The following is a 27,260-nucleotide window of genomic DNA, read 5'->3' as shown; positions in this document are numbered from 1 at the left end:
CAGATGAAGGGCAGCGGGGACAGACCCTCCCCCAGAGCCCCTCAGGCGTCCTGTCCCTCCACGCTCACACCCACCGCGCTCGGGCTCCGGGGGAACGGTGTCCCACTCTCGAGCTGCCAGAACTTACTGGGTCAGGTCTTGGCCACACTCGGCGCACAGGCCCTTCATGACGACGGGGTGGCTACATCCTTCTAATTGCACCAGAACCGCCCTAGAATCGGGGGTGAAAACAGTCACAAGTTAGCAAGGACTAAAATCTCCTGCTTTATCCAGCTCCTCTAGAAAGAGCATCTGAGTGGGCGCAAAGGCACCTGGACTCTGGTACCAGTTCTCCCGGCGACTCTCGCGTAACTTTAACTTCACAACACCCTCCAGGGGTGCCATTTCTCTGGCTATAAAATGAAGGGCTTTTTCATCTATGATGAAACACCCGGGCCCCGTGCCAGTGTCGTGAGGGAGGCCCTGCTGGGCTTTTGCCCACAAAGCAAAGACCCTCTCTGAGGCCCAGCGGCCTTCTGGTCGGCGCCCCACACGTGAGGGCGGACGGCTCTGCACCCCTCCCTCCTCACCCGTTTCTGTCCTAAAGGCTCTGGACTGCCAATGATTTTCAGGGGCAGACAGAGCTGCCCAGTGGGGGACGACACCAGGGACGCGACACCCCTCCTCCGAGCAGGGCCTCCATCCCCCCCGCCCTTCTGGCCCCGCTGCTCATCACGACCGGGCACTCGGTGCCCTGGGCCAGGACGCCCCCCGACCCCGGTGCTGGGCGGGGAGGGCACACCAGGCCCAGCCCTGGCCCCGTCGGCCGGGCCCCTCTTCCACCCTCAACGCCGTCTCAACCTCTCCCCGACACTGCCCCCCTCGCCCCGATCGATCCTAGACAAACCGGAGCAGCGGACGAGGCGCGGCCCTGAGCACACGCGGCTCCTCCCTCGACCTCGCCCCTCTGGCGCCGCCTGCTCAGGTCCCGCCCGCCTCGGCCACTGGGGAGCTCTGCCCTGGCTGGCCTTCTCCACGTGTGGCCCCTCAGCCCCCCACGTCCACCCAAATCCCTCCACGAGGCGCCCACGACCCCTTCACCCGGCAGCGCCTCCAGGGCTCTTCTGCCGCTGCCTGGTCGGGGTCTCTGCTTTCCCAGCTCTCACGGCACCTCGGCCGCACGCAGGCCATGCCCTGGGTTCCAGGGTGAGGTCGCTGCCGGGCCGCACCTGGTCCTCCCTGCCTGGTCGGTTCACTGCTGACACGGGGCGCCCACCTTCCCAGACCCCTCCCCGCCGGGGACCCTTCCCGGCCAGCCCTGCTCTCCTGCGCCCCAGGGGAAGAACGGGGCCCAGGAAGCATCTGTGACGGTGGGGTGGAGCCAGCAAGTGGACCGGAGGCGCTCTGCTCAAGGTCAAAGGTGCATCTCAGACATCTGCTCACGGGTCAGCGGTGCGTGTGGGCCCTTCGGCACCTGGTGAAAAGTCTGCCGCTCACCTCCGGGGATGCTGGCGGCAGGTGTTTGAGAAACAGTAACTGGCTCATCCACCAACCCAGGAGGTTTAAAACTGCCGACGCTGCTGACACTTTAGTTACAGGCTCCGCTGACCTGCCACCTTGTGAGAGCGTGCAGGCCACACGAACATCAGTGACCCAAGGGCTCCCGGGCCAGGAGCGACGACCTGGGGGCTCAGCCCCCACACACCGCTCCTCTTGCTAGCCACAGCTGGTGGAGTGAAACTTACGGGGTACAGCAGCTCAGAAACACTCAGCCCAAATTAAAAGGAGGGGAAACAGACTTGACAGTCCCCCGTCCGTATCCGCAGGGGATTGGTCCCAGGACCCCGCAGGTATCCGAATCCGAGGGTGCTCAAGTCTGTTATATAAAATGGCCTAGTATTTGCATATGACCTACGTGCACCCTCCGGTGTACGTTAAATAACCTCTCGGTTACCTATGATACCCAACACAATGTCAACGCTACGTAAACAGTTGCCGGTATGCGGCAAATTCAAGGTTTTTGCTTTTTGGAACTTTCTGAAGTTCCCCCCCACCCCCCAAATGTTTCGATCCAAGCTCGGCTGAGTACACAGATCCGGAACCTGTGGTACGGAGGGCCGACTGTATTTTCTGTCAATTATTAGATCACTCAGAACTGCCCTCCAGGGTCAGAGCTGGGTACGACACTGTCTACCCCAGCTGACTTCTGCATCTTTGCATGGGCTGAAAAAATTCCCCCCAAAAGAGACAAAATGCCAAGAGAGAGGGAAAGGGAATTAGATAGGAGCAGAGCAGCAACGTCCTTTTCGGCACAAGTTGTTTCCTCCTGCTCCAGGCCGGGTGAAAGGCACCGAGTGGGCTGTGTTCTACCCTAAATCTCCACATGGCCAAGGGACTGATGCACTGTGAACTCTAAAAAGAGTGCTTCAGCCAAGGAAACAAGCCGCAGAATGCCCGGCCAGGCACCCATAAAGGTCAACTTTCCTGGTTCGTCCCTGAAGAAAATCCACAGAAAAATCATCAAATGCAATTCCTAAACAAGTTATTTTCCCCAAAATACGCAAGTATCAAACTCTCCTGATTTTTTTGGACTCCTTAGCCTTGGTGTCTGCTCCAATAGGGAGGTCAGAGAGCACAGGGTGTATCAGAAAGAGCAGTGTCAGGGAGCTGGGTCCCTGGAGCGGCCACTGTCAGGTCTGGGCAGGTCTTACAGGTTAGGAGGGCTAAGGGATCTCTTCTAAGTGCTAAACCTCTGAGTGCTGAAGAACATTGGAGGAAAAGAGACTATTTTGTGCACCCAAATCGTGGTTTCTTTTTTTTCTTCTTTTGTGGTACGCGGGCCTCTCACTGCCGCGGCCTCTCCCGTTGCGGAGCACAGGCTCCGGACGCGCAGGCTCAGCGGCCATGGCTCACGGGCCCGGCCGCTCCGCGGCATGTGGGATCCTCCTGGACCGGGGCGCGAACCCGTGTCCCCTGCATCGGCAGGCATGTGGGATCTTCCCGGACCGGGGCGCGAACCCGTGTCCCCTGCATCGGCAGGCGGATTCTCAACCACTGCGCCACCAGGGAAGCCCCAGATCGTGGTTTCTAAATGCCATTCTCCACTAAAAGAAAGCAGGATTTCTTGGAGAAATGGCTGACTCCAGGGCTGGGGCTGGGAGAGCAGAAGCCATCTGTGTCAGAAAACAGGACCATGCTCTACGTTAACGGGACCTGGAAGGGTGCCTGCTTCCAAATCCAGGACAGTTTGAGCATTAAGGCAAGTAATCGGAATGGACCATAATCCACTGAGTAAAATAAGAACCCCTGAATCCACACTGATAAATTAGTTGTTCTTACAGAGAAAAACGAAGGAAGAAATAAAGCAGAAGCGATGGAATTAAGAACATCAGCACTGTACAACCCTGATAAAAACAGCAGGTTCAGAGAGGCACAGATAAAGCTGGCTGGATGTCAATGGGAGACGCAAAGGCACACCTACACGGCCTCCTCCCGTGTCGGTCCTTATCCATCACCAGACTTGTTTCCTGATTATTTTATGTATATATTTTCCTTTCCTTTGGAGACATCAATGTACCCGAGTGAATTTAAAAAAAACAGACAGGTGAGGGGGAAAGACATCATCAGGTACACAATTAACAGATTTATTCTCTGGCAGACAGAGCCTTGTCAGAAAATAAAACAATTTCAATCCACATATATATTATGAAGACAGAAACAGACTCTCATTCTACCGACATCCCCCCAGGGGGACGCTGTGGATGAAACGCAGCCTAAGGAGAGCGCAGCGCAGAGGAAGCCCTGGCAAAGCCTCAGCAGGGACAGTGCTGGTGCATCAAAACCTCCTGGGACCTCAGCCCCTTCCTCTGTCTCAGTCACAATAGTTCCCATTCTCCCCAACAGCATTAAGCACTACAAAAACGTGCCAACTCGTTACAGATCACAACAGTATCTACTGACTATTTCCACTACACCCAGAGGCAGGACTACTACGTTCCTGCAACCGGTCACTGCCTGAGGACAACCTCTGACGTGGTGAGGATGAGCCCGGCAGAGGACAGTGCAGATGGAGCCGAGGACAACTCCAGCCAGGTGGGCCCGGCGCTGCGCCGGTGCTTTCCTCCCCCACACACCTGCCTTCCAGGAGAAATGCTACCACTCTTCGGGTCCTCAGAAAGCCCCACGATGAACCACTGCAGTAAGATACCCCGAGACCTGAAACACCAAGAACGCACCAAAAAGAAAATTACTCACGGCTGGGAGCCTGCCGCTCCATCAGCTACTTGGCTGATTGGTTACATGACCTCACAGGGTTACTCTGATCTGCAGGCCTGGCTGTCCTGATGCATGCACGCACGTGAGTCTCACTAACTGCTGTGACCAGTAACTGGCCTGTCCGGGCCTTGGTGGCCTTTTCCATGCAGAGGAACAGAACCACATGGAGAAGAGGTCTTTCGCTCAGGGGCTTTCTACACAGTGAAACAGCAGCATCGGGGTGCACCTCCATCGTTTAGCTGGCAGGTTTACGGGCGCGTTATGGACCAAGCAATGGTCAGGTAAGACCTGACTTCAAAGTAACGCCGACAGCGCGCCACACACACAGCACAGCGAGCCCCTCTCTCCTAAAGGAGGCCAGGCGGACAGCTCTGGGGGCGGAGCTGGTCTCCTTCAGCTGCAGCCCCGGAGACCCTTTCCCACCCAGTGCCGGGGATGTGAGGATGTGGGATGAGACTCCCAGGATTGCGAGGGAGGCCAGTTCTATCCTGGCCACCCACTGCCGTGTGGACTAGGTAGAAGGTGCTCAAAAGCCAGAGGGGCAATTAGAGCCACAGGGAGAGAAGCAGGGACTGATGCCCCTCCTGCCCCCGGGGAGGGCCAGGGTGGGCAGAAAGGGAACTGAGCACCCAGGGTACTGGGGTCCCCACAGAGGAAAACTGCACACCAGCCACTAAGCAGGAGGCAGGAATGCTCACCTGCCCCAGGTTTCTGTTCCTGACGATGAAAACAACCACACCAGTCACGTGCACACGCCTTGGGCACAACACTGGTCAACTGAGGGAGAAGATACAAACTCACAGGTTCATACACTTTAAAAAGGAATAAAAGAACCTCTACTAGATTAAAACAGAAGTACGACAGCAAAAGCCTGTGGCAGGAGGGTGCACTGCTACTACTCATCCTGACCTGCCTGTGCCCAGGCCGCACCCCCTTCCCGAGCTGAGATGCAGGACTGCACCAGGTTTTACAACCACGTTTCGCAAGGTTTACTAGAACCTAAATAAGTGCACGCCTCCCAACAGCTGAACTGCGACAACAAGCATGGAGTACGCCGGATTCGTCCTGTACGCACTATGACCCCCTAGTTTTCCTAATTGACAAACGTGAAGTCTTGGGGGGAGGCATCTATTACAGAAAGAGAGAAAAGAGAACACAACTGTTTTACAAAGAGTGCGATTTCGGTGACGGAGAGTTTTTTTTTTAAAAAGTCAGCTGCCTCTGATTAGTAAAGTCACTAGTAGTGACTGCCATCCAGTCTTAGAAAAACAGGCAGCCACGCAGCTGTGGGCTCTAAGTTAACAAAGTTCTCCCGAAGCGCAGCCTTCAGCTGCAGCCCCGGAGACCCTTTCCCACCCAGTGCCGGGCCAGGACCCCCTTCCGGCCCAAGCCCAGAACTCCCTCTAGAACTCAGCCCCCTCCCTCCTTCCCACTCACCCGGGGGCCACCACCTGGCCGGGCTGCGCGCACAGCTCCCGCACCACGCCCGCGCGCTCCGACCTCAGCCTGCGCTCAGTGCGCACGCAGCCCCCGGAGCCGGGGCGGGTAGGGGCGGGCCCGGTGGGCTGCGCGGAGGCGGCGGCCTCGCACACGGCCAGCACAGAGCCGATGCGTACGGCCGCGCCAGCCGCCACCCTCCACTCGAGCAGGCGCAGCGGTCCGGGGCCGGGGCAGCGCACCTCGGCCACGGCCGGCGGCTGGGCGCCCTCGGCGGGAACGCGGCCGCCGGGCGGTGCCTCCATCACAGCCGAGCAAAGACGCTGTGGAAAAGCGGCGGTGGGCGCTCAGGGCCCGGCTCCCATCGCGGGCTACCGGGCGACCCCGGCCCAGGCGGAGGCGGCAGCGGCAGCGGCGCTGCGATTCTCCCTTCGGCACCGGCTTCCACCAGCCGCCCGTTCCGCGCCGACTTCCGGGACAGCGTGCGACATCACGTGCCACCGCGTGCGTGCGCGCAGGCGCCGAGGGCCTGGGTGTACACACGCCCACGCGGGGCCTGAGAGATCCTCCGCCGGCCATGGGAACTGGGCGCGTCCTAGGACGGCGCTTCTGCGACTGGGCCCGGTGGGAACAGTGTTCCCTCGTCCCATCCACCCCATAAGCGCCGGCATCTGGGGCTGCGGGTCGGCATGCAACGCGAGGCTGCCGGCCCAGAAGCCCCGTCAGGCGCTGAGGCTGGACATTGTGGGACTCTGACTCCCGGCGTGCAACGCGCCCCTCTGTACCACGAATCCCCGTAAGGCGCCGTGAATCCCGGCGTGCAACGAGGGTCTCTGTCCCGCAGTCCCCGTCACCGGCTGAGGGCCGGCGTCAATGGGAACTACAAGTCCCGGCATGCAACGCTCTGCTGCTCCCACAACCCTTTATGCGCTGAGGGCTGGCTGGTGTCTTAGGACTGCGAGGCCGAAGTCCCAGAAACCCCATCAGGCGCTTTTGGTCCCGGCATGCAACAAGGGCTGACGTCCCACAACTCCTCCCATCACGTGCTGAGGCCGGTCGTCCGTCGTGGGACTACGAGGCCCAGCGTGCAGCGCGCCGCTGTCCCATGAATCCCAGTCAGGCGTTTGGAATCCCGACGTGCCTCGCGGGAGTCGTGGACTGTGGTCCCAGCATGCTGTGCGCGGTCTGGGGTTGGAGCTTGGTGGGCGCCGGGTTCCCCGCATCGCCCTGTGGTCCTTGTTTTGGGGTCTTCTAGGGGTCTGGCCCCTCCCGCACTGTCGGAGCCGCCTCGCCGTCGTGCCCGCCTGGGGAGGGCAGGTGCACTGTGCGCAGGGACCGGGAGCCACTGTGGAGACAAGCCGAGCCGTCAGGGAGGAGTGGGAGTGGTCGTCGGCGGGGGCCTTCAAGGTCTTTCTTGATAAGATTTCTGAAGAGCTGCACTTTCTCTGGTGGGATTTGAACATAAGCGCTTGTCCATACGGCAGAGCCCCCAGGTGCATGAAGCAAAAGCTGACGTAATTTAAGGAAGGCAGACAACTCAACAGTAGTACGTGCATAATTTTGCAACACTTTGCTTTCTTCCGCTTCACAGTTATTGCGTTTTTTACAAATTGAAGGTTTGTGGTAACCCTGCATGGAGCGAGTCTGTCGGCACTAATTTTTGCAGCAGCCTTTGCTCACTTCCTGTCTGAGTGTCACATTGTGGTAATTCAAGGAAACTTTTCCGTCGTTACTGGTTACGCTGATCTGTGATTGGTGGCCTTCGGTGTTGCTGTTGTAGTTTTGGGGCGGTGACAGCCGCGCCCAGGTAAGGCAGGGAACTTAACTGATAAATGTTGTGAGCGTTCTGACTGCTCCACTGACGTGCGTTCCGTGTCTGAGTATCTCTCCTCGGGCCTCCCTATCCCCTAAGACGCAACAATATTGAAAATAGGCCAATTATTAATCCTACGATGGCCTCTACGTGTTCAAGTGAAAGGAAGAGTCGCACGTCTCTCACTTTAAATCAAAAGTTAGAAATGATTAAGCTTAGTGAGGAGGGCCTGTCGAAAGCTGAGATAGGCCGAAAGCTAGGCCTCTTGCGCCAAACAGTTAGCCAAGTCGTGAACGCAAAGGACAAGTTCCTGAAGGAAGTTAGCAGCGCTACTCCAGTGAACACACGAATGATCAGGAAGCGAAACAGCCTCATTGCTGATATGGAGAAAGTCTTAGTGGTCTGGATAGAAGATCAGACCAGCCACAGCATCCCCTTAAGCCAAAGCCTAATCCGGAGCAAAGCCCTAACGCTCTTCAACTCTATGAAGGCTGAGAGAGGTGCGGAAGCTGCAGAAGAGAAGTTTGAAGCTAGCAGGGGTTGGTTCATGAGGTTTAAAGAAAGAAGCCATCTCCATAATGTAAAAGTGCAAGGTGAAGCAGTAAGTGCTGATGTAGAAGCTGCAGCAAGTTATCCAGATCTAGCTAAGATAATTAAGGAAGGCGGCTACACTACACAACAGATTTTCAATGTTGATGAAACAGCCTTATATTGGAAGAAGATGCCATCTAGGACTTTCATAGCTAGAGAGGAGAAGTCCATGCTTGGCTTCAAAGCTTCAAAGGACAGGCTGACTCTCTTGTTAGGGGCTAATGCAGCTGGTGACTTGAAATTGAAGCCAATGCTGAAGAAAAGTCTGAAGTTAGCAGAGGCTGGTTTATGAGATTTAAGGAAAAAAGCCTTTTTTTATAACATAAAAGTACAAGGTGAAGCAGCAACTGCTAATGTAGAAGCTGCAGCAAACTATCCAGAAGCTCCAGCTAAGATCATTAATGAAGGTTGCTACACTAAACAACAGATTTCCAATGAAGAGGAAATAGCCTTATATTGGAAGAAGATGCCATCTAAGACTTTCATAGCTAGAGAGGAGAAGTCAATATCTGGCTTCAAAGCTCTTCTTAGTGGCTAATGCTGCTGGTGACTTTGAGGTCAATGCTCATTTACTATTCTGAAAATCTTAGGGCCCTTAAAAATTATGCGAAATCTACTCTACCTGTGCTCTATAAATGGAACCACAAAGCCTGGATGACAGCACATCTGTTTACAACATGGTTTACCGAATATTTTAAGCCCACTGTTGAGACCTACTGTTCAGAAAAAAAGATTCCTTTCAAAATATTACTGCTTATTGACAATGCACCTGGTCACCCAAGAGCTCTCATGGAGATGTACAGTGAAATTAATGTTGTTTTCATGCCTTCTAACACAACGTCCATTCTGCAGCCCATGGATCAAGGAGTAATTTCAACTTTCAAGTCATATTATTTAAGGAACACATTTCGTAAGGCTATAACTGCCATAGATAGTGATTCTTCTGATGGATCTGGGCAAAGCAAATTGAAAACCTTCTGGAAAGGATTCACTATTCTAGATGCCATTAAGAACATTCGTGATTCATGGGAAGAGGTCCAAACATCAACATTAACAGGAGTTTGGAAGAAGTTGATACCAGCCCTCATAGATGACTTTGAGGGACTCAAGACTTCAGTGGAGGAAGTAACTGCAGATGTGGTGGAAATAGCAAGAGAACTAGAATTAGAAGTGGAGCCTGAAGATGTGACTGAATTGCTGCAATCTCATGATAAAACTTTAACAGATGAGGAGTTGCTTCTTATGGATGAGCAAAGAAAGTGGTTTCTTGAGACAGAATCTACTGGTGAAGATGCTATGAAGATTGTTGAAATGACAACAAAGGACTTAGAATATTACATAAACTTAGTTGATAAAGCAGCGGCAGGATTTGAGAGGATTGACTCCAATTTTGAACGAAGTTCTACTGTGGGTAAAATGCTTTCAAACAGCATTGCGTGCTACAGAGAAATCGTTCATGAAAGGAAGAGTCAATTGATGTGGCAGACTTCACTGCTGTCCTATTTTAAGAAATTGCCACACCAACGCCAGCCTTCAGCAGCCACCGACCTGATCAGTCAGCAGCCATCAACATCCAGGCAAGACCCTGCACCAGCAAAAAGATTACGACTCACTGAAGGCCCAGAGGATGGTTAGCATTTTTTTTTAACAATAAAGTATTTTTAAGTTAAGGTATGTATGCTTATTTTTAGACATAATGTTATTGCACACTTAATGGACTACAGTATAATGTAAATATAACTTTTATTTGCATTGGGAAACCAAAAATTTGTGAGGCTTGCAATATTCACTTTACTGCAATGGTCTGGAACCAAACCTGTAATATCTCTGAGGTAGACCTGTCATGGTCTTTAGTTGGATATCGCTCTCTCCCTTTGCTCTTCTCTCCCCCCATTTAAAAATTATGTAAATTATGTGCATACCAAAGACTGTGTAACCCTAAAATGAACATATCTGCCAATCTAAAATCTAGAACATGACCAATGTTGTTACAGCTACCTATGCACTCCTTACCATCCCATCTTATCCCCTTGATTCCCCACCAGAGGTATCTGCCATCCTCAGCTTCATGTTTGTCTTTCTCCTTTTGTATGGTGTTTTGCTGCATTCGTATATATGTATGCACAAAGATACTGTTTAGTCAAACTTTTTTTTGAGGTTTATAAAAATGCATCATGTTTTTAAATCTGAATGGCTTTTTCATTCATCACTATGAATCCGAATTTTATTCATATTATTTTATCTGGGTATAGTTTATATATTGAGACTTCTATATAATAGCTCATTGTGTAAATATACCAGGATGTATTTATCTATTATCTTGTGAATGGACATTTGGATTGTTTTCGCTTTTTGATATTCTGAAAATTGCTACAGTGAACACACTTCTGCGTGTTTCTTGGTATAAAGAGTTAAAATCTGAGGATATGTGCCTAAGTGTGGAATTGCTGAATCAGGATATGTAAATGTTCAGATTTATGGGATAACGCAAAAATGGTTGTCTCAGTTTATATTCTCACCACATTCTCAACAACTTGGTATTATCAGACTTCTTTATCTTTGCCAGTCTAAATGAAAATCTGTGTTAAAATTAAGTTGTGGTTTTAATTTGCACTCTTATAGCCTTTTGGCTTAGTATCTTTTCCTGCTTTTTAAAATTTACCTTTTTTGTTTTCTGCAAAATGTCTATTCAGGTTTGTTGCTCACCTTTCTATTGGGTTGTTTGTCTTTTTCTTGTTGAGTGGTGGTAGTTCCTTATGGTTTCTGAATACAGATCCTTTACTGTTCATATGTTACTCATATCATTTACCAATTTTTGGCTTGTCTTTTTCATGATCTTTTGAGAACAGAAGTCCTTAATTTTAAGAATGCATTCCCTAACCTGAGGTTATAAAGATAGCTTCCTTTTTTACTTCTAAAATTTGTAAAAGTTTGCCTTTCACAGCTAATCTTTAAATAATAAGAAATGGATGTTTTGTATATGTTGTAAGGCAGGGATCTGATTTCTTTCCCATATGGGTAACCAATTATCCCAGCACTATATATTGAAAAGCTTACCTTGTTCTCACTGAGCTGTGGTGCCATCTCTGATACAGAGTAAGTCTCTATAAAGGTATGAGCTTATTTTGGACTTTCTATTCTGGGTTGTTCTTGTATCGTCTTAATTGCTGTAGCTTCAAAATAAGGCATGACATTTGGGAGGGCAATTGCCCCACAGCAGTTTACTTATTTAGAAGTTTCTTTAGAAGTTTTGTGGCTATTCTTGGCCTTTGTTTCATAAATGTTTGAATTAATGTGTCAAGTTTATTGATAAAACCTGTTAGAGTTTTGATCAGAACTATATGGAATCTATAATTCAGTTTGGGGAGAAGTGACATCTTTGTGATTTGAATCTTCCCACAAATAGTATATCACTCCAGTTATTTAGGCCCCCTTTAAAATCTTCCAATAAGGTTTTATAATTTTCTGCATATAGGACTTGCACATTTTTGGTTAGATTTATTCCTAGTTACTTTATTTTTTGTTGTTGATACTTTTGTTGATACATGATACTTCTAAAAAATTGACATTTTCTAATTGACTGTTGGTGGTATATAAAAATGCAGTAGATTTTTGTGAACTGATCTTATACCCATTTACCTTAATAAGTTCTTTTATTTTAAATAGTATATCAGTAGATTCTTCAGAGTTCTCAATGTAGGAGTTAATATCATTTACAAATAATTGTTTTATTGCTTCCTTTCCAAGTTTTATAGCTTTATTTCTTTTCTTGTCTTAATGTGCTAGTTTATCCCTATACTGCAATGATGAACAGGATCAGTTATTGTGGTATCCTTGTTTATTCCACATTTTAAGGGGAATGTTTCCGACATTTACCCATTAGGAAAGATGTGTGATGACTGTTTTTTGTATATTCATGATCAGGTAAAAGAAACTTCAATCTATTCATAGTCTCTTAAAAGATTCTTATGACTATTTTAGAATATTATCAAATGTTTTCTGCATCTTTTGAGGTGATCATATGGCTTTCTCTTTTGTTAAAATCATAATATATATGCATACATGTACATATACACATATGCACACATACAGATACATGAATTCTGTTTATGTAACTAAAATTATGCATTCCATGTTTATGAGTGAGAATAGTCCGTATGTTTCCTCTTCTATATTATCCTTATTTAACTTGATTTCAAGGCCAGTAGGTGTCATGAGATGAGTTGCGGAGCTTTTCTTTTCTGTTTCTAGTTCTATTTCTGAAAGATTTTTTTGTAAGTGTGGAATGATCTGTTTCTTGAAAGTTTGGTGTAACTAGCCTTTATAAACGTTGGTCTTGCTATTTCCTTGTGGGAAGATTTTACCGTGATGATTCAATTTCTATCCTAGTTATAGGTCTATTCACACCTTCTATTTCATCTTGAGTCATTTCGGAAATTGCATTTTCTAGGAATTTTGTCAATTTATTTGGATTCATTCTTATTTCTAGTATCTTAAATTGGATGTTTAAAGCATTAATTTTAGACTGTCTTCTTTTTAAGTAAAACTTCAATGCCATTCGTGTGCTATTGCATATCACTCTTGCTTCATCTCACTAGTCTGGATATGTAGTTTTTTCATTACCAGTCATTCAGTTATTCATTTATATCCATTATGATCTTTTTATTTGACAAATGGGTTATATTTGAAAATGTCCAAAGCATGGGAATTTTTCTCCTTTTTTTTATTGTTGACTTCTAAGTTAATTGCATTATGGTTAGATAGCATAATCTGAATGATTCTACTTCTTTGAAATTTAATGCAGTTAACATAATTCCGGTGTATGGTTAATATGTACTTCAAAAGAATGTGTCATCTTTCCTTATTTGAATCAGGAGTCTATATCTACTCAATAAGTTAAGCTTGTTGAATGTGTTATTAAAATTTCCCATGTTTTTTTCCTGATTGACCAAGCAAGGATTGAGAGATATATGTTGAAATCTCTCACTATGGTAGGGGATTTACCAAATTCTCTCTGTAGTTTTATTAATTTTTTGCGTGTACACACACAACACACACACAATTGTATGCATACATACATACACAAACGTGTTGGGGGCAGAGGTTGTTATTAAGGCATACATGTTAAAAATTTTTATATCCTTGAGGAATTGAAACTTTTTGTTATGTAGAGCTCTCTGTATCCTGAATAATGCTTATCTATTAAAATGTTTTTTGCTTGAAGTAATATGACTGTCTTAACTTTTTTTTAATAAATGCTTGCCTGGTATATACTTCACTTTTACTTTTAGACTTTTTACACCTTAAGTTTAGGTATTCTCTTATAAATGGCATCCAGCTAGACTTTTATAATTCATTCTGACAATCTCCATCTTTTAGTTGGAAAATCCAGTACATTTATATTTAACCTTCCAATTTTTCTTTGGATATCTTTTCTCCCTTATCATCTTTTTTTCCCTTTGGGGATATATTGAGATTTGGTTTTCTGTTTATTTTCTTATATTTTTTCTTACTCCATTTTTTTTTTCTTTTGGCGATCACCATTGAAGTTTTACCTTTGCGTATTGTGATTTATAGGAGAAATATATATTTGGTCTTCATCCACAGTGCCTGGATCACATCTCCCAGAACCCTTGGAATTTCCTGAGTGATAAGAACAATGGGATAATATTTGGTTTCTTGTCCTTAGTTCCTGAAAACACTTTCAGTAGGGCCCCACCTAAGGGTAGGGGCTGGTTGCCAGGAGAACCAACCAAATGATTAGAGGGTTAGAATTTTCACCCCATCCCCACCTCCACCCTGAACTCCAGGGAGGAGAGATGGGCTGGAGGTTGAATCAATTGCCAACGGCCAATGAGTTAATCAATGGTGCCTAAGTAACGAAGCTTCCATAAAAACCCAAAAGGACAGAATTTGGAGAGATTCCAAGTTGGTGAACATGTGCAGACCTGGCAGAGTCGTGCACCTGGAGGGAGCATGGAAGCTTCACGCCCCTCCCATACACCTTGCCCTGTGTATCTCTCTCATCTGGATGTTCATCTGTATCCTTTCTCCATATCCTTCTGTAATAAACTGGTAATCCAGTAAGAAAATGGGTTTTCCTGAGTGCTGTGAGCTGTTCTAGCAAATTAATCCAACCTGAGGTGGGGGTTGTGGGAACCTCTGATTCATAGCCAGTTGATCAGAAGTACAAGTAACAACTGGACTTTGATTGGCATCCTGAGTTGGAGGGGGTCATTGGGATCTCGAATTTGTTTCCGGTGGGTCAGGAGCATGAAACCTGGGCTTTTGACTGGAGTCTGAAGTGGAGGGCTGTCTTGTGGGACTGAACCTTAACCTGTAGAATCTGATTCCATCCCCAGGGAGACAGTATCCGGATTGATTCGAATTCTTGGACATCCTGCTGGCATCTGAGAATTTCTTGTTGGTGAGGGGAAGCCTACACACACACACACACACACACACACACACACACACACACACGCATTGGAATTGGGTCCAGGAAGCCAAAAGAACCTTGTATTCCTAACTTAATAAATTTAAAGTGAATATGCCAGTTTCCTTCCAAACAATATATAGATCTTAAAACACTATACCTCTATTCTTCTCCAGACTTACACACTATAATTGTCTAATATTTCAGTTCTGCCTTTTTACAATTCCCAAAGTAGACATTATTTTCTAGACAATGTTAGTTTTGCTTTAACATATTTACCAATTTATTTCTCATCATTTTTTTCTTAACATTTCATATCCTTTTTTTTTGGTAACAATTTATTATGAAAGAGGTACATTCCAATGAAAATAAACAGGTTCTACTAAAATGATGGATACCTAAAATATTTGTATAATATATAATCTACATATGACATGTACATGTCATACACATTTGTGTATACTATGTTGTATTGTAAATAAATCACATCTTCCCTCTGGGATTAGGGCTCACCTTGGAGTATATTCTTTAGAATTCCTTTAGTAAAGTTCTGTTGGAGTTAAACTCTCAGTTTCTGTTTATCTGAGAGTGTTGTATTTTGCTTTCATTGTGGAAAGGTAATTTTGGTAGACATACAGCTATAGAGTGACAGTGGCTCTTTTCATTTAGAAGACATTTCATTAGATTCTGGTTTCCATTTTTTATTGTTGAAAGTCTGTTAAACTGGTCGTGGCTTCGTAGGTGATAGGTCTTCTCCTTGTCTTTGGGGTTCTGTAATTTTGTTTCAGTGTGTCTAATGGTAGGTTTCTTTTTGTTTATACTGTTTGAAATATATTGTAAATTCATGGATTTCATTAATTCTTGAAAATTCTCAAGCGTTATCTCTTTAAATATTTCTCTTTAGTCTCTCTGGAACTCTGAGTAGATATTTGTTGAAATTTCTTATTCTATAATCATCTCTCAATCTTTTAAAAGTTTTCCCTCTTATTTCTCTGTCCAGCATTCTGGGCAATTTCATCAAACATTGGCTGTAGTTTATTAATCTCACTTCATCTGTGTGTAATCTGCTGTCTAACTCATCTTTTGAAGCTTTACCTCAAAAATTATTTTTTGCATTTATGAAAGTTCTGTTTGGATATTTTTCAAATATGCCTGTTCATTTATAGCCTATTTTTTACAATGCTTGCTTATAATTTTTGTAATTTTCTTTTTTCTTTTATAGGTTCACACCTAATTTGTCAGATTCTGATTCTGATCATTTGAATAATTGATGTCTTTGTGGGTCTGAGTCTGTTTTGTATTTGTAGTTGTTCCTACTCATTCTTATTTATAGAAGTGTGTTTCCTTTTACGGTTGGTGCTATTTGTGGGCTCATATTTGGTTGATAATCTGTGGAGATCCTTGTGACATTTGCTATGGCGAGAGCCAGAGGGCCCAAGATGGGGACACTTTGGATCCTTCCAGGGTAGGAGTCTAGAGTTCACCTCTCCTGCTGTGCCAGGAGCCCAAGGCTTACCCTCCCCACCCCTGCAACCTTAGGTAGTTCTGATACTAGCAAGTTCTCTGAAGGCAACCCTGCTTCTTGTATTTTCTTACTGGAGTTCTCTCCCTGGATCCCTCATTAGGATTTCCTTGATTTGAGAGACTTCAGGATGTCCCTTACTCCCTTCAAGCCCAATACTGACATGGAAAATTAAGTCCTAGACAAAAATCTAATTGTTTTGTAGTGTGAGGGGCCCTTCAGAGTTTCTACACTGCCATACCACCCAAAGTGGAAATTCTTCTCTTGGATTTTTCTTCTCTGTTTGTTTTAAACTGGATCAAATGACCAAAGGAGAAGACATTCCCTCTCTCCCCACCCCCTCCCCTCCTGGTTCTCCCCTCTTTCCCCACCTGTTTTTCTCCCTTTTTTGGTCTGTATTTCGAGGTACTGGTCTTAGAGGAGTCATGTGCTCACTGTCCCTTTTGTTTCGGTGGGTGGGGCAGAGGAAAAAGGTGGAAATAGAGAAATTTCCTGTTAGTGGAAGAGCACTGTTGACATGTCTGGGAAAAAGATAATTGTGACTTAAGAATTTTAAGTTATTTGGAGGAGAAATCTCCATAAGAGAAGGTATTTACAAACCACCAATACATCTGCATATAGGACGTTATTACATGATAGATTAGAATAATTGTACTGTACAACACAATACACAGACCAATTAAATCTATTCTATAAAGCGTGTAAGTATCGGGACTATTCTAGCTTAGCAACGATTTACTGACCCTTTTTACCACTCCCATAGGCTTGGCTACACAGCATTTTACTTTCAGTAAAATGGCTCTTTGAGAACAGACGAATAATGAAAGCAAAGTTATTTTGGCTACAAGGAACATTCTACCATTTCTTTTACAAAGGGGGCAGTAGTACACATGGTGTGCGTTTTGGAAAGGAAGAGACAGCCGGGAACACTGAAATGGTCCTCGCGCTCGGGAGAAGGCAGTCACTAGGGATGAGGACGTCGTGGCCCTGTTACCATGAGAGCAGCTGGTGTGCTGTGCGGGCCGATTTCTCACCGTGAGTCAGAAACAGTCCCTTTAAACAATCCCAGAAAAATACCAGAATAGAGGGTGTACATCAGAACCCACACACGTGCCTGGCGAGACCTTCCAGGATGCTTCTCATACGAACCGTGACTTTTTCAGGAGGATTTCCCAGCTCTTCGGAGCAGCTAGGTCATCATGAGAGAAGAAATAGACGGATTCTCCCTGCTCTCTTTACTGTTTTACTTCCCAGTAAAGGGAAATGCCATGAAGTTTGCTTGGTTCTGCTGGAGTAGCCCATGCGATTATGACTCTAGCGACAGTACACAGAGTTAGAAGGGTCTGGTTTCCTCAGCGTCCTCACCAGGTATACTGTCAGGTATAGTGGGGTCGAGATGGAATGGAAGCATTTTACGAGTGGAGCCTTCCCATATGGCTCGGGTTTAATTTTTTAAATTATTATTTCAAGTTGGGTGTTAAGAAAACATAGTTTAGAGTGAATCTGATTCACAACTCCAAGCCACAAGTTTTCTTTTGAAAATTTATCAGGTTCAGAACTAGATAGGCAGCCCTTCTGGACTGAGGGTCAGCTTTTCTAGGTCTGAGATGGGCCCAGTGCATTACATGAGAGGGAATGAGTTAACGGGCTCTGCCGTGTTCATTTTATCTCACATATTCCCTCTGGAACAGCAGGACAGCAGGCTCCTGACCACTGCATATCATAATGTTTGCTGCTGCAAAAAGTATATTTTTTGGGAAAATGAGCATGAGACTCATTTGATTTTACATCATCAGATGGGTGTCAAAAGGCTGTTAAAAGAGAACGCTAGGGGCTTCCCTGGTGGTGCAGTGGTTGAGAGTCCCCCCGCCGATGCGGGGGACGCGGGTTCGTGCCCCGGTCCGGGAAGATCCCACGTGCCGCGGAGCGGCCGGGCCCGTGAGCCATGGCCGCGGAGCCTGCGCGTCCGGAGCCTGTGCTCCGCAACGGGAGAGGCCACAGCAGTGAGAGGCCCGCGTACCGAAAAAAAAAAAGAGAACGCTAGCCTTTATAGGCTGAATGCAGAGTCCGTGCAGCTTACGGAGGATTTCTTCTGTTTATTTTTAAAATTCCTATAGGAGATTATTGATGCTTTATTTGACTGTGGGTTTAAGAAGAATGTTTATCATTTAAAGATGTGTGCTGAAATATTTTACAGATGAAATAATAGGATACCTGGATTTATTTCTAAATAATCAGGTTGAGTGAATGGTACATATGATTGAACAAGATAGGTTCTGTACTGATAATTGCTGGAGAAGGGTAAGAGAAACGTCAGTATTTTTGCATGTTTGAAAACTTTCATAATAAAAAGTAAAATGTTCTGTTAGGGGAAATAATCTTCCTGCATAAATTCCGCGTGTAATTTATGTACACATTACCTCCTAATATGCTTCTCATCTTATGACTGCCAAGTTTCCATTACAGCCTCTGGAGAGAGAGTTTATAAAAAGCAGGTCCCAAGATGACCGTCTTAGTGTAATTCACATCAGAGAGTGGGTTGGAGTCCTCTCCTGTCAATCCATCCTCTGAATCCAGCACAAGACAGACATGAAAATATACTATGGGGTTGAGAGAGTCCTTAAGAGGAAGAAATCTCTCTCCAGTGACTCTTTCAAATGTTATTTTGCGTTAAATTTTATGATATAAACTGTGAACATCCTAGAATTTCAAGTTCTGTTCCATTGACCTTTATGTCTGTCCTTACGCTAACACCAGATGATCTTGATTTCTACAGCTTTATAGTAAGTTTGAAGTCCAATAGTGTAAGTTCTCCAACTTTGTTCTTTGTCAAAATTGTTTTGGCTATTCTAGGTCCTTTTCATGTCTATATAATTAATAGGATCAGTTTGTCAATTTCTACAAAAATATGCTGGGATTTTGATAATGATTGCATTAAATCTCTACAATTTGTAGGGAATTGACATATAAATAATATTGAATCTTTCAATCTATGAGCATGGGATGTCCCTCCATGTAAATTTTCTATAAGTTTTCTCAGTGATGTTTTATAGTTTTCAGTGAATTAATCTTGCACTTCTTTTTTTACATTTAATACTAGGTATTTTATTCTTTTTGATGCTATCGTAAATGGAATTATTTTCTTAATTTCATTTCAGGTTGTTTGATGATAGTACAGTTGACCCTTGAACAACACGAGGGTTAGGGGCACCAACCCCCCATGCAGTCACACTGTGTATAACTTTTCACTTCCTCAGAACTTAACTACTGATACCCTAATGTTGACAGGAAGCCTTACCAATAGCATGAACGGTCGATTAACACATGTTTTGTATGTTATATATATATTTATATGTGGTATTCTTATAAAATGTAAGCTAGCGAAAAGAAAATTTTATTAAAAAATCATGAAGAAAATACATTTACAGTAATGTGAATTTATTTTTAAAAATCAGCATGTAAGTAGACCTTCACAGTTCAAACCTGTGTTGTCCAAGGGTCAACTGTATATGAAAATAGAATTGATTTTTGCACAATGGGCTTGTATCCTGCAATCCTGATAAGCTCATTTATTAGTTTTAGCGAGTTTATTTTGTTATATTAGAATTTTCTTTGTACAGGATCAGGTCATCTGTAAATAGACAGTTTTATTACTTCTTTTCAATCTTCATGCTTCAATTTTTTTCTCCATTCTCTCATTCTCTTGGCGGAGCAAGTATCGCTCTCTATGACCTCCAGCCCGGCGATGAGTGGGAGTGGCCAGGACAGATATCCTTGCCTTGTTCTCACTCTCAGGAAGGGAAAGCACATCACTGACTATGATGCGTAGGTTCGTTTATTACATGCCCATTATCAGGCTGAGGATATGCCTTCCTTGTTTACGGAGAGGTTTCTGTCCGTTTCATTACGCATAGGTGTTGGATTTTGTCAGTGAGATTTTTCCACACCTATTGATTGATCGGTTTTCAGATGTTCATCCAACCTGCATTCCTGGGATGAATTCCAATTGGTCGTGGTTTATAATCCTTTTTATATGCTGCTAAGATTTTGCTAAGGGTTTTTATGTTAAAGTTCGTGAGAGAGATTGGTGTGAAGTTTTCTTGTAATGCTTTGTCTGGCTTTGGCGTCACGGTGGTGGTGGCCTCCTAGACTGAGTTGGGAAGTGTTACCTCCTCTTTTTTTCTGAAAGAGCTTTTCTCTAAATATTTGATGGAATTCACCGTTGAAACCATCTGGGACTGAGCTTTTCTCTGGGAAGATTTAAAGTCACCAATTGAATTTCTTTTCTTCTTATAGGTCCATTCCAATTTTCTCTTTCTTCTTGAGTCAGTTTTGATCATTTGTGTCTTTCTAGAGATTTGTCCATTTCGTCTTCGTTGGTATAAAGTTCTGAATATCTCCTTATAATCCTTGTCAGTATGGTCGGTCGTCATGGCCCCTCTTTCACTGCCAGTTTTGCTCATCGTGTCTCTTCTCTTTTTCCTGGGCCAGTCTAGCTCAGGGTCTCTCAACTTGAGAATTACTGACATATTGGGCTGAAGAAGTCTCTGTTGCGGAGGGCTGTCCTGCGCAATATAGACCGGGGCTGACGTGCCGATGGGCTTCGAGGTGTGTGATGTGAGGGGAACGTAGCGGGAGCAGGTCTGGGCAGGCGAGAGAGGTGAAGCTGTGTGGCCGTCAGAGCTGTCCCCAGACGCTGCTCGGGCTTCTCCTCCGGCCCTGCTCAGGCCCCCGTGGCTCTGGCTGAGGCACCGAGGTTGGAGGGGCTGCCCCGCTTCTGCAGCAGGGGGGGCAGCAAAGCCCTCCTGGGGGGCGGATCGGGGTTGGAGCTTCTCTGACCCCACGCACGAGGGCACCTTCTCCTACGTGTCCAGATGAGGGAGACAAGCTTAGGGCATGAAGACGCGAGCTGTGCCCGTAGCAGAACGAAGGTCACGTTGGCTTCTCGGAGCGGCCTCGGGGCCACGTTTCCACGCACTGCAGCGGGAGCACGCTCCCGGCAGGATGGGAGGCCACCCCCAGTGCTCTGCCCCCCAGAAAATGTGCTGTGCCCGGAAGCGTTTGTTTTCCACTTTATCCACACCTGTAGCTGCATGAGGCTGAGGCTGCATCTCAGCTGGAAAATTAACACTTGAATCCTAAATAATAATAATTACTGTTTCTGGTTATTTTGAATCCACTGACAAAGACCTTTACAAAGTAATTGCACTGATCAATCCCCTATGAGTTACAGGGGAAGATTCTTGAGTTGGTGTGTGATGAGAACATTAGTGGGAATTCTGTAATGGGGTTCTGTTTAGTAAGTGTAATTGTAAGGAATATATCGTGTTAAACTGCCTGACGTAGCGTCTTGTAATAACACATGGTTTCCATCAAGGAGCAGATGTTTCTCAGCCTCCCCTTAGAATAAAACATCATAATTTAACCACACCCACCAACTCCACTGTGAAGCAAGAGCAAAGCACAGGCTGCACATTTCAGATCTGTGTAATTGCAGCTTGAAAGCACTTTTTTTTTTTTAGGGTGAAATGGCCTTAAAAAGAAACAACTTTTTAGAATATCAGCCAAAGGAATCCTGGGAAAATTGTGTTTAGTAGGAACTGTAGCTGTGGTTTACAAACAAACAAATGAAGAAATTGATTTCTATTTAAGCCTTCTGGCCCCTGGATGTAAACTTCATGTCCCCAAGACAAAGCAGAGAAAAAGACGCCCTCGCCGCCATGCTCTAGATAATTTAACTTCACCATAAGAAGGCAGAGACAGTATTTTCTCTTTCTGTTCATACTGAATCCTTTCACAATTGTTCTTTTTTGAGAATCGACATATAATTTCTGCCATGTAATTCATCTCTTTAAAGTGTACAATTCAGTGGGTTTTAGTATATTCAGAAAGGTGAGCAACCATCAGCACTCTCTAATTCAAGAACTTTTGTCCCTTCTCCCAAAAGGAAACCCGGGGCCTAAAATGTTCAGCAGGAGCTCGCTTCTCGGTGTAATGAGAGGTCACGGCCACTAGATGGAGACATTCCTTCAGCGAATTTCTCTGCGAAGCCTCGTCCTGAGTTGTGCTCCGGTGGGGATGGCAGGGCTTCGGCGCTTCTCTAAAGGCAAACGTTGTTTTTTCAAGCAATTTCCCCAAACTGCGACGCTGAGGCTCTTTAGGCAGCAGAGGGACGAACGTGTTTTAATTTATTCATTATATATTTATTATGTATTTGTTTGAATGTGTAATAGAAAAAATACAACAAATACGTTAAGGCCATGATGTTATTTGTTTGACTTAGGATAAGGACACGTTTTGTGTTTTAAAAAGGGTTACATTTAAAATTAATTTAAAGAAAATTATGAAGTAACTATGAGAAGTGACGTGTGAATGTGGCAAAAGCTGTGTGGGCGCTCAGGCCGCTGGGCTTTGGGGACAGCGCTGGGGGGGTTCAGCAGGAACCCCTTAACCGCAGCGAGAATGGGAAGTTTCATTTCCAGAAACGAACGATCCTCTCACGTATGGCCTGAGTCCTCCGCCTGCTAATCAGCGGGGAATCATCCTCTAGCTCTTACGCTCGGGTTCTCGCAGGCCTCTGAAGCGAGAGCCCTTGGATTTAGTCTACGCTCTCAGAGAGCCATGCGGGCGGAGAGCTGCCCTCGGTCGTTTGGAACCTCCTCGCGCTGATAACGCGGTTGGGAAGCCGGCCCTTCGTAGAGCTAGAGGCCCACCTGTGCGTGCCTGGAGCCCTGTCTGGGACCGGGCACGTGGTGGGATCCGGGGAGGGCGCACAGGGAGGGTCTCAGGGGGCAAACAGCAAGCAGCGGGGCTCAGCGACCGCCTCGGAAGCTGGGAATCAGCATCTGGAGGTAACGTTAGCGGGCGAGTGGCTCGGTGCGCCCCAGCCTCTTTCCGCTCTGCCCCCCCCCACCGCAGCGAGCCCCTCCGCTCCTCACCCACCCCACCCCACCCAGGACCGTCCTCAGGCGTGCTCACCTCCTTCTGGTTTCATTCGGGTGACAACCTTGTGAGGCGAGAGGCCGCAGCGTCCCTGTTTTCTAGATGAGGAAACTGACACCCCGGGCAGCCGAGCAACTTAACTGGCTACTGGAGAAATGGCATTTGAATTTCGGTCTTCTAACTCCAGATTTTCTCTCACTGGGTTATACTTTCTCCGATTGTTCTCACCCCAGCACGACAGTGCCCTTGCACAGATACACAAATTAGTCATCTGTCGTGGTAACTGCCAGCTTTTTTGTGGGGAAAACAATGGGAATGAAGACCCTGAGACAGGACAGCGTTCCTCCTCATCATAAAGTGTTGCCCGTTTGAGGGAGGGGTTCAGGTACTAACTCGTTGCCTTTGTGAGACCGGATTGTGGAATTGGGCGATCATATTACATACGGGGTGACACTCCTACGAGTAAAGCATCTGCTTAAAATGCTGGGGGATACGCATGCATGAAGCAGTGTCTGCTGAGGAAATGAACGGATGGATAAATTAGACAATAAACGCACTACCTGGTCCGAAGGGATTAACAAGCTACCCAAATCTGCCAACACTGCAGAACCCAGAGTTCTGCAGAGAAGCTGGTGTGGCCGCCCTGTCCCTGGTGGGCCCCCTCCCTGGAGCCGCCCGTGGGGCCCCTGAGCCAGTTGTCACACGCACGTTGGAGTGAGGCTCTCTGGTTTGCATCCTTTCCTGTCCCCACACTGGGGTACGATTTACCTTCAGAAGGGCGTGTGCGAGAGGAGTCTGTACCTCTGTAGCCAGTAACCTCCAGGTGAAAATGGCGAAGTCCAGTGTAGTCATCGAGGGAAGAAAGGACTGGGCCTCGGAGAGAGGCGCTGTCCTCGTGCCGGGGAGTGGGGTGCGGGTTCCCAGAGGAGCTGCAGGCGCGGGGCGAGGGTGTAAGACGGCCCGGGTCACGCCGCGCAGCCTTTAGAGGCTCCCTGAGTGACGCCCGATGAAGCCTAGATGGGGGTCTAATAGTCGCCGTGGGTCACCGCTGGTGAGAATCCTGGAGCCCCGGTCGGGCGGCCCCCGAGGCTCAAGAGCAGGCCCTGTGTCACTTGGGGGGGGCCGGGCTGGGCGCTGGCAAGGATCCGGAGCCGCCTTCTCCCTGTCCCTGTCCCTGTCTCTCTCTCCCTCTCTCCTTCTCGTCATGGATTTTTATTAGCAGAAAACTTATCTGGAGATGACATCGGTTGTCAATGTCAAAATCAGTAATTACAGGTACATCTCAGTTGGATGAGTTAAGTTTTACACACCTGTGTAAAAGTAGCTTCGAGAAAGATGAAGTCACACGTTAAAATACAACGACGGCTAGGTGTGTCCGCAAAAGAACTGAGAGCTTTGTGTCCACAGCGTCACTATTCTCCACCCGCAAAGGTGTCTGTCTGCTGACTGACAGACAGATAAGGAAATGTGGTGACAGACACAGGGGAATATGATTCACCCCTGAAAAAGGAAGGAGCCTCTGACTCAGGCTGCAGCTCGGGTGAGCCTGGAGGACGGCTCAGCGAGATGAACCCGTCACAACACGACCCATACTGTCCCATCCACTCGTAAGAGGGACGCAAAGAGTCGTCAGATTCATAGAAAGTACAGGGTGGGGGGGCGGGGGAGGGGGAGGGGAGCTGGTGTTGCACGGGGACCGAGCTTCAGTTTTGTGAGATGAAGAGTGATAGGGATGGATGGTGGTGGCCGCACGACAGCGTGAATGGGCTTAAAATGCCACCGAGCTGTGCTCTTAAAACGCTCAGGATGGAAAGTTGTACGTGTAGTCCGTCACAGTTTTAAACACAGGGAAGGAGCTCGCACACACGGACGCGTCGTGGGACACTCCTCCGAGGTTGCTCCGCGGCGAGGCCCTCGTCTGCAGGGCTCGTGGGGTGCAGGGCTCCTCTGAAGGCGCCGTTCCTCCGGAGGCAAAGACCCGAAACGCGTGGGCTTTGTTTTGATTCTTCCCTTCAGACGGGAAGGAGGAATTCCAGCATCGCAGCGAGATGCGGGACCAGCGCTCGGGGCTGGTGTTTCGGGCCCAGAGGGGACAGAGGCCCCGTCAGGGTGTCGACCCGCAGGGTCCCCTGGGAGAAGCTGCGTGCTCCCTGGACGTGCGTGAGGGCCACGTCCTCTGTGCCCTCTCCCAGCCCTTTTCACTCCGTGTAGTATGGCCGGCCACGTTCCATCCATCCCGTGAAAGGAATTTGTGACATATTTTCAGTGGATGTCATTCTTTTTCTCAAGTCCCATAAAACCTGCCCTGATGGTCCAAGGCCTTTTCCTCCCACTCACACTCCCAGTGGAAAAGTCTCCAGCTGCCAGGAACCTCCTTGTGGGTCCCTGTCCTCCTGCCGACTCAGGCTCAGGGCCTCCCCCGAACAAAGGGCCGCGGCGCCTTGCCGACACGTGCCTCAGTTGAGGGAGGTGTCCTCAGAGCGTTCCCACGCCATCGGAAGCGTCTCTTAGCCCAAGCCGCTGGTTTGAGGATGGAAAGCACAGCTAGAACAATTCGAAGAGCAGGGCAACCCGCCAGCTTACACGGAAGCAAAATAAATACTCTTTTCTTACAGAAACTTCTCAAGAAATGTTACTTCTCAAGAAATGTTTTCGCTGAAACATTTAAGTCCATAAAAACTTTTTAGATTGGAGTTTCTTATTTACAGTTTCCAAACGGTGGCAAAGCGTGCCTCGGCCCAGATGCCTGGCAGGGGAGATCAGAGCTGAACAGAAATTTCTCACTTTACAACAGAGACATTTAAAACCGATAACATTTTTCACAAGGTTGGTGACAATGCCAGGTGGACACGCCCCTTCCAGGCACCTTCTTTTCTGATTCTGGCCGGGAGAGAAGCAGGGCTGCCGGGCTACCAGCAGGAGGCCTTGGAGAGGCAACCGTGGAACCTCGCGAGAAGAACCTGGAATCCGCCCAATTTCAGAGACTTCAGAGGCACTGGCAGCTCAGAAACCCGTTGACCAGCTCGGAAGCTGAGCTTTCCATCGAGCACCTCTCCAGACCCTGGGCTGTGACGTTGATGTGGACGGGAGCCTGGGGGCCCTGCTGTTTTCTCGGGGGGCCTCTCTCTGAGCCCCTCCCTGGCCTCTGCCCCTGTCACAGCGACCAGAGGGGACGTTCCTGCTAGAGGCCACAGGCAGCCCGAGGCCCACCCGCACGGGGCTGGGCCGCTGTTCCTCCCCTGGTGCCCATCAGGGGCCAGGGGCCCAGCCCTCCCCCAAGTCTTCCAAGAGCCGACCCCTACCCCTCAGCCTCGCTGAGGCAACAGGGGCAAGTCAGAGCTGCCGTGGCCCGCGGGGCCCAGGCTCGGGCGAGGTCACCGCTGTGGGCACGTCTGGGGCGGGTTTCGGGCCTGGGGCAGTGCAGTGTGAGCCTGACACCACGTGCTCAGTTAAAGTGGGGGCAGAGTCCCCTTCTGAAGGGCGAGGGTGACGCCTTCTGGCTCCGGAGGCCCCCGCCCCGCGGTCCACGCCGGCCGGCGCTCAGTGCCAGGGCCTGTGCGGTCAGAGAGCTGGACCTCGACGGCCCCTGCACCTTGTGTTCCGGCCCGCGTCGGCCTGTCTGCCTGCCCTGCAGCTGTGGCTGGAGGAGGCGGCGGCCCTGGATGGCTGTGGCTGCGACGCACCGACAGCCCCCAGCGCCCTGCAGTCGCTCTCCTCGGCGCCCTCCGCAGAGCCGCGCCGCCCGACTTGCTCTCTGTCCCCTCTCACCTCAGGCTCTGGGCCCTGAGGGACACTCGCCTCCCACATGGAGCTCGATGGTCCCAGGCCCTCACTGTGAGTCCTCCGGGGTCACCCTCTGGGGTCACCCTCCTGGGGTCACCCTCCTGGGGTCACTCTCCTGGGGTCACTTCTCCAGGGGTCACTCCTCTTGGGTCACCCTCCTGGGGTCACTTCTCCTGGGGTCACCTCTCCTGGGGTCACTCCTCCTGGGATCACTTCTCCTGGGGTCACTCTCCTGAGGTCACCACTCCTGGGGTCACTTCCCTGGGGTCACTCTCCTGAGGTCACCACTCCTGGGGTCACTTCTCCTGGGGTCACTCTCCTGAGGTCACCACTCCTGGGGTCACTCTCCTGGGGTCACTCTCCTGAGGTCACCACTCCTGGGGTCACTTCTCCTGGGGTCACTCTCCTGAGGTCACCACTCCTGGGGTCACTCTCCTGGGGTCACTCTCCTGAGGTCACCTTCTCCTGGGGTCACTCTCCTG

General features: G+C 48.0%; 3 protein-coding genes across 7 annotated transcripts in view; 2 read left to right on the top strand and 1 right to left on the bottom strand.

Moving 5' to 3' along the window:
- The window catches only part of CTDP1 (CTD phosphatase subunit 1), a 47,300-nt gene extending 40,662 nt beyond the window's left edge, over window positions 1-6,638 (bottom strand). For 2 of the 5 annotated variants that reach the window (XM_055080358.1, XM_055080361.1), the window contains exons 1-2: window positions 5,934-6,160; window positions 128-211 (exon numbers count right to left, since the gene is read on the bottom strand). In XM_055080358.1, the coding sequence (XP_054936333.1) occupies window positions 128-168 (41 nt within the window). In that variant the 5' untranslated portion in view covers window positions 169-211; window positions 5,934-6,160. Of the gene's footprint in view, window positions 1-127; window positions 212-4,952; window positions 5,032-5,691; window positions 6,161-6,476 lie in introns of those variants that run through there. The other 3 variants (XM_055080359.1, XM_024133980.3, XM_055080360.1) reach the window with 3 other exon arrangements.
- A 212-nt stretch (window positions 6,639-6,850) lies between these two features.
- LOC129391568 (tigger transposable element-derived protein 1-like) lies at window positions 6,851-8,387 on the top strand. Its single transcript, XM_055080340.1, has one exon. The coding sequence runs from the start codon at window positions 7,644-7,646 to the stop codon at window positions 8,385-8,387; it is 744 nt and encodes a 247-aa protein (XP_054936315.1). The 5' UTR covers window positions 6,851-7,643.
- Window positions 8,388-8,656: 269 nt separating this feature from the next.
- On the top strand, window positions 8,657-22,536 carry LOC129391567 (tigger transposable element-derived protein 1-like). The gene is made up of 3 exons (XM_055080339.1): window positions 8,657-9,725; window positions 14,458-14,522; window positions 22,001-22,536. The coding sequence occupies exons 1-2, from the start codon at window positions 8,657-8,659 to the stop codon at window positions 14,475-14,477; spliced, it is 1,089 nt and encodes a 362-aa protein (XP_054936314.1). The 3' UTR covers window positions 14,478-14,522; window positions 22,001-22,536.
- Window positions 22,537-27,260: the final 4,724 nt, after the last annotated feature.

Source organism: Physeter macrocephalus, chromosome 19, assembly GCF_002837175.3.
Source record: "Physeter macrocephalus isolate SW-GA chromosome 19, ASM283717v5, whole genome shotgun sequence".
NCBI classification, from domain to species: Eukaryota; Metazoa; Chordata; class Mammalia; order Artiodactyla; family Physeteridae; genus Physeter; species Physeter macrocephalus.
The sequence above is the reverse complement of the archived record's forward strand: the minus strand, read 5'-3'. Positions and strand labels throughout refer to the sequence as shown.

What these genes read in the sequence shown, in the direction of transcription:
- LOC129391568 (XM_055080340.1), top strand. Translation starts at nt 7,644, where the DNA reads ATGGCCTCTACGTGTTCAAGTGAAAGGAAGAGTCGCACGTCTCTCACT.
- LOC129391567 (XM_055080339.1), top strand. Translation starts at nt 8,657, where the DNA reads ATGCTCATTTACTATTCTGAAAATCTTAGGGCCCTTAAAAATTATGCG. An exon ending in CACTGAAGGCCCAGAGGATG is followed by an intron (nt 9,726 to 14,457) that starts GTTAGCATTTTT and finishes TTCCATCCCCAG; the next exon opens with GGAGACAGTATCCGGATTGA.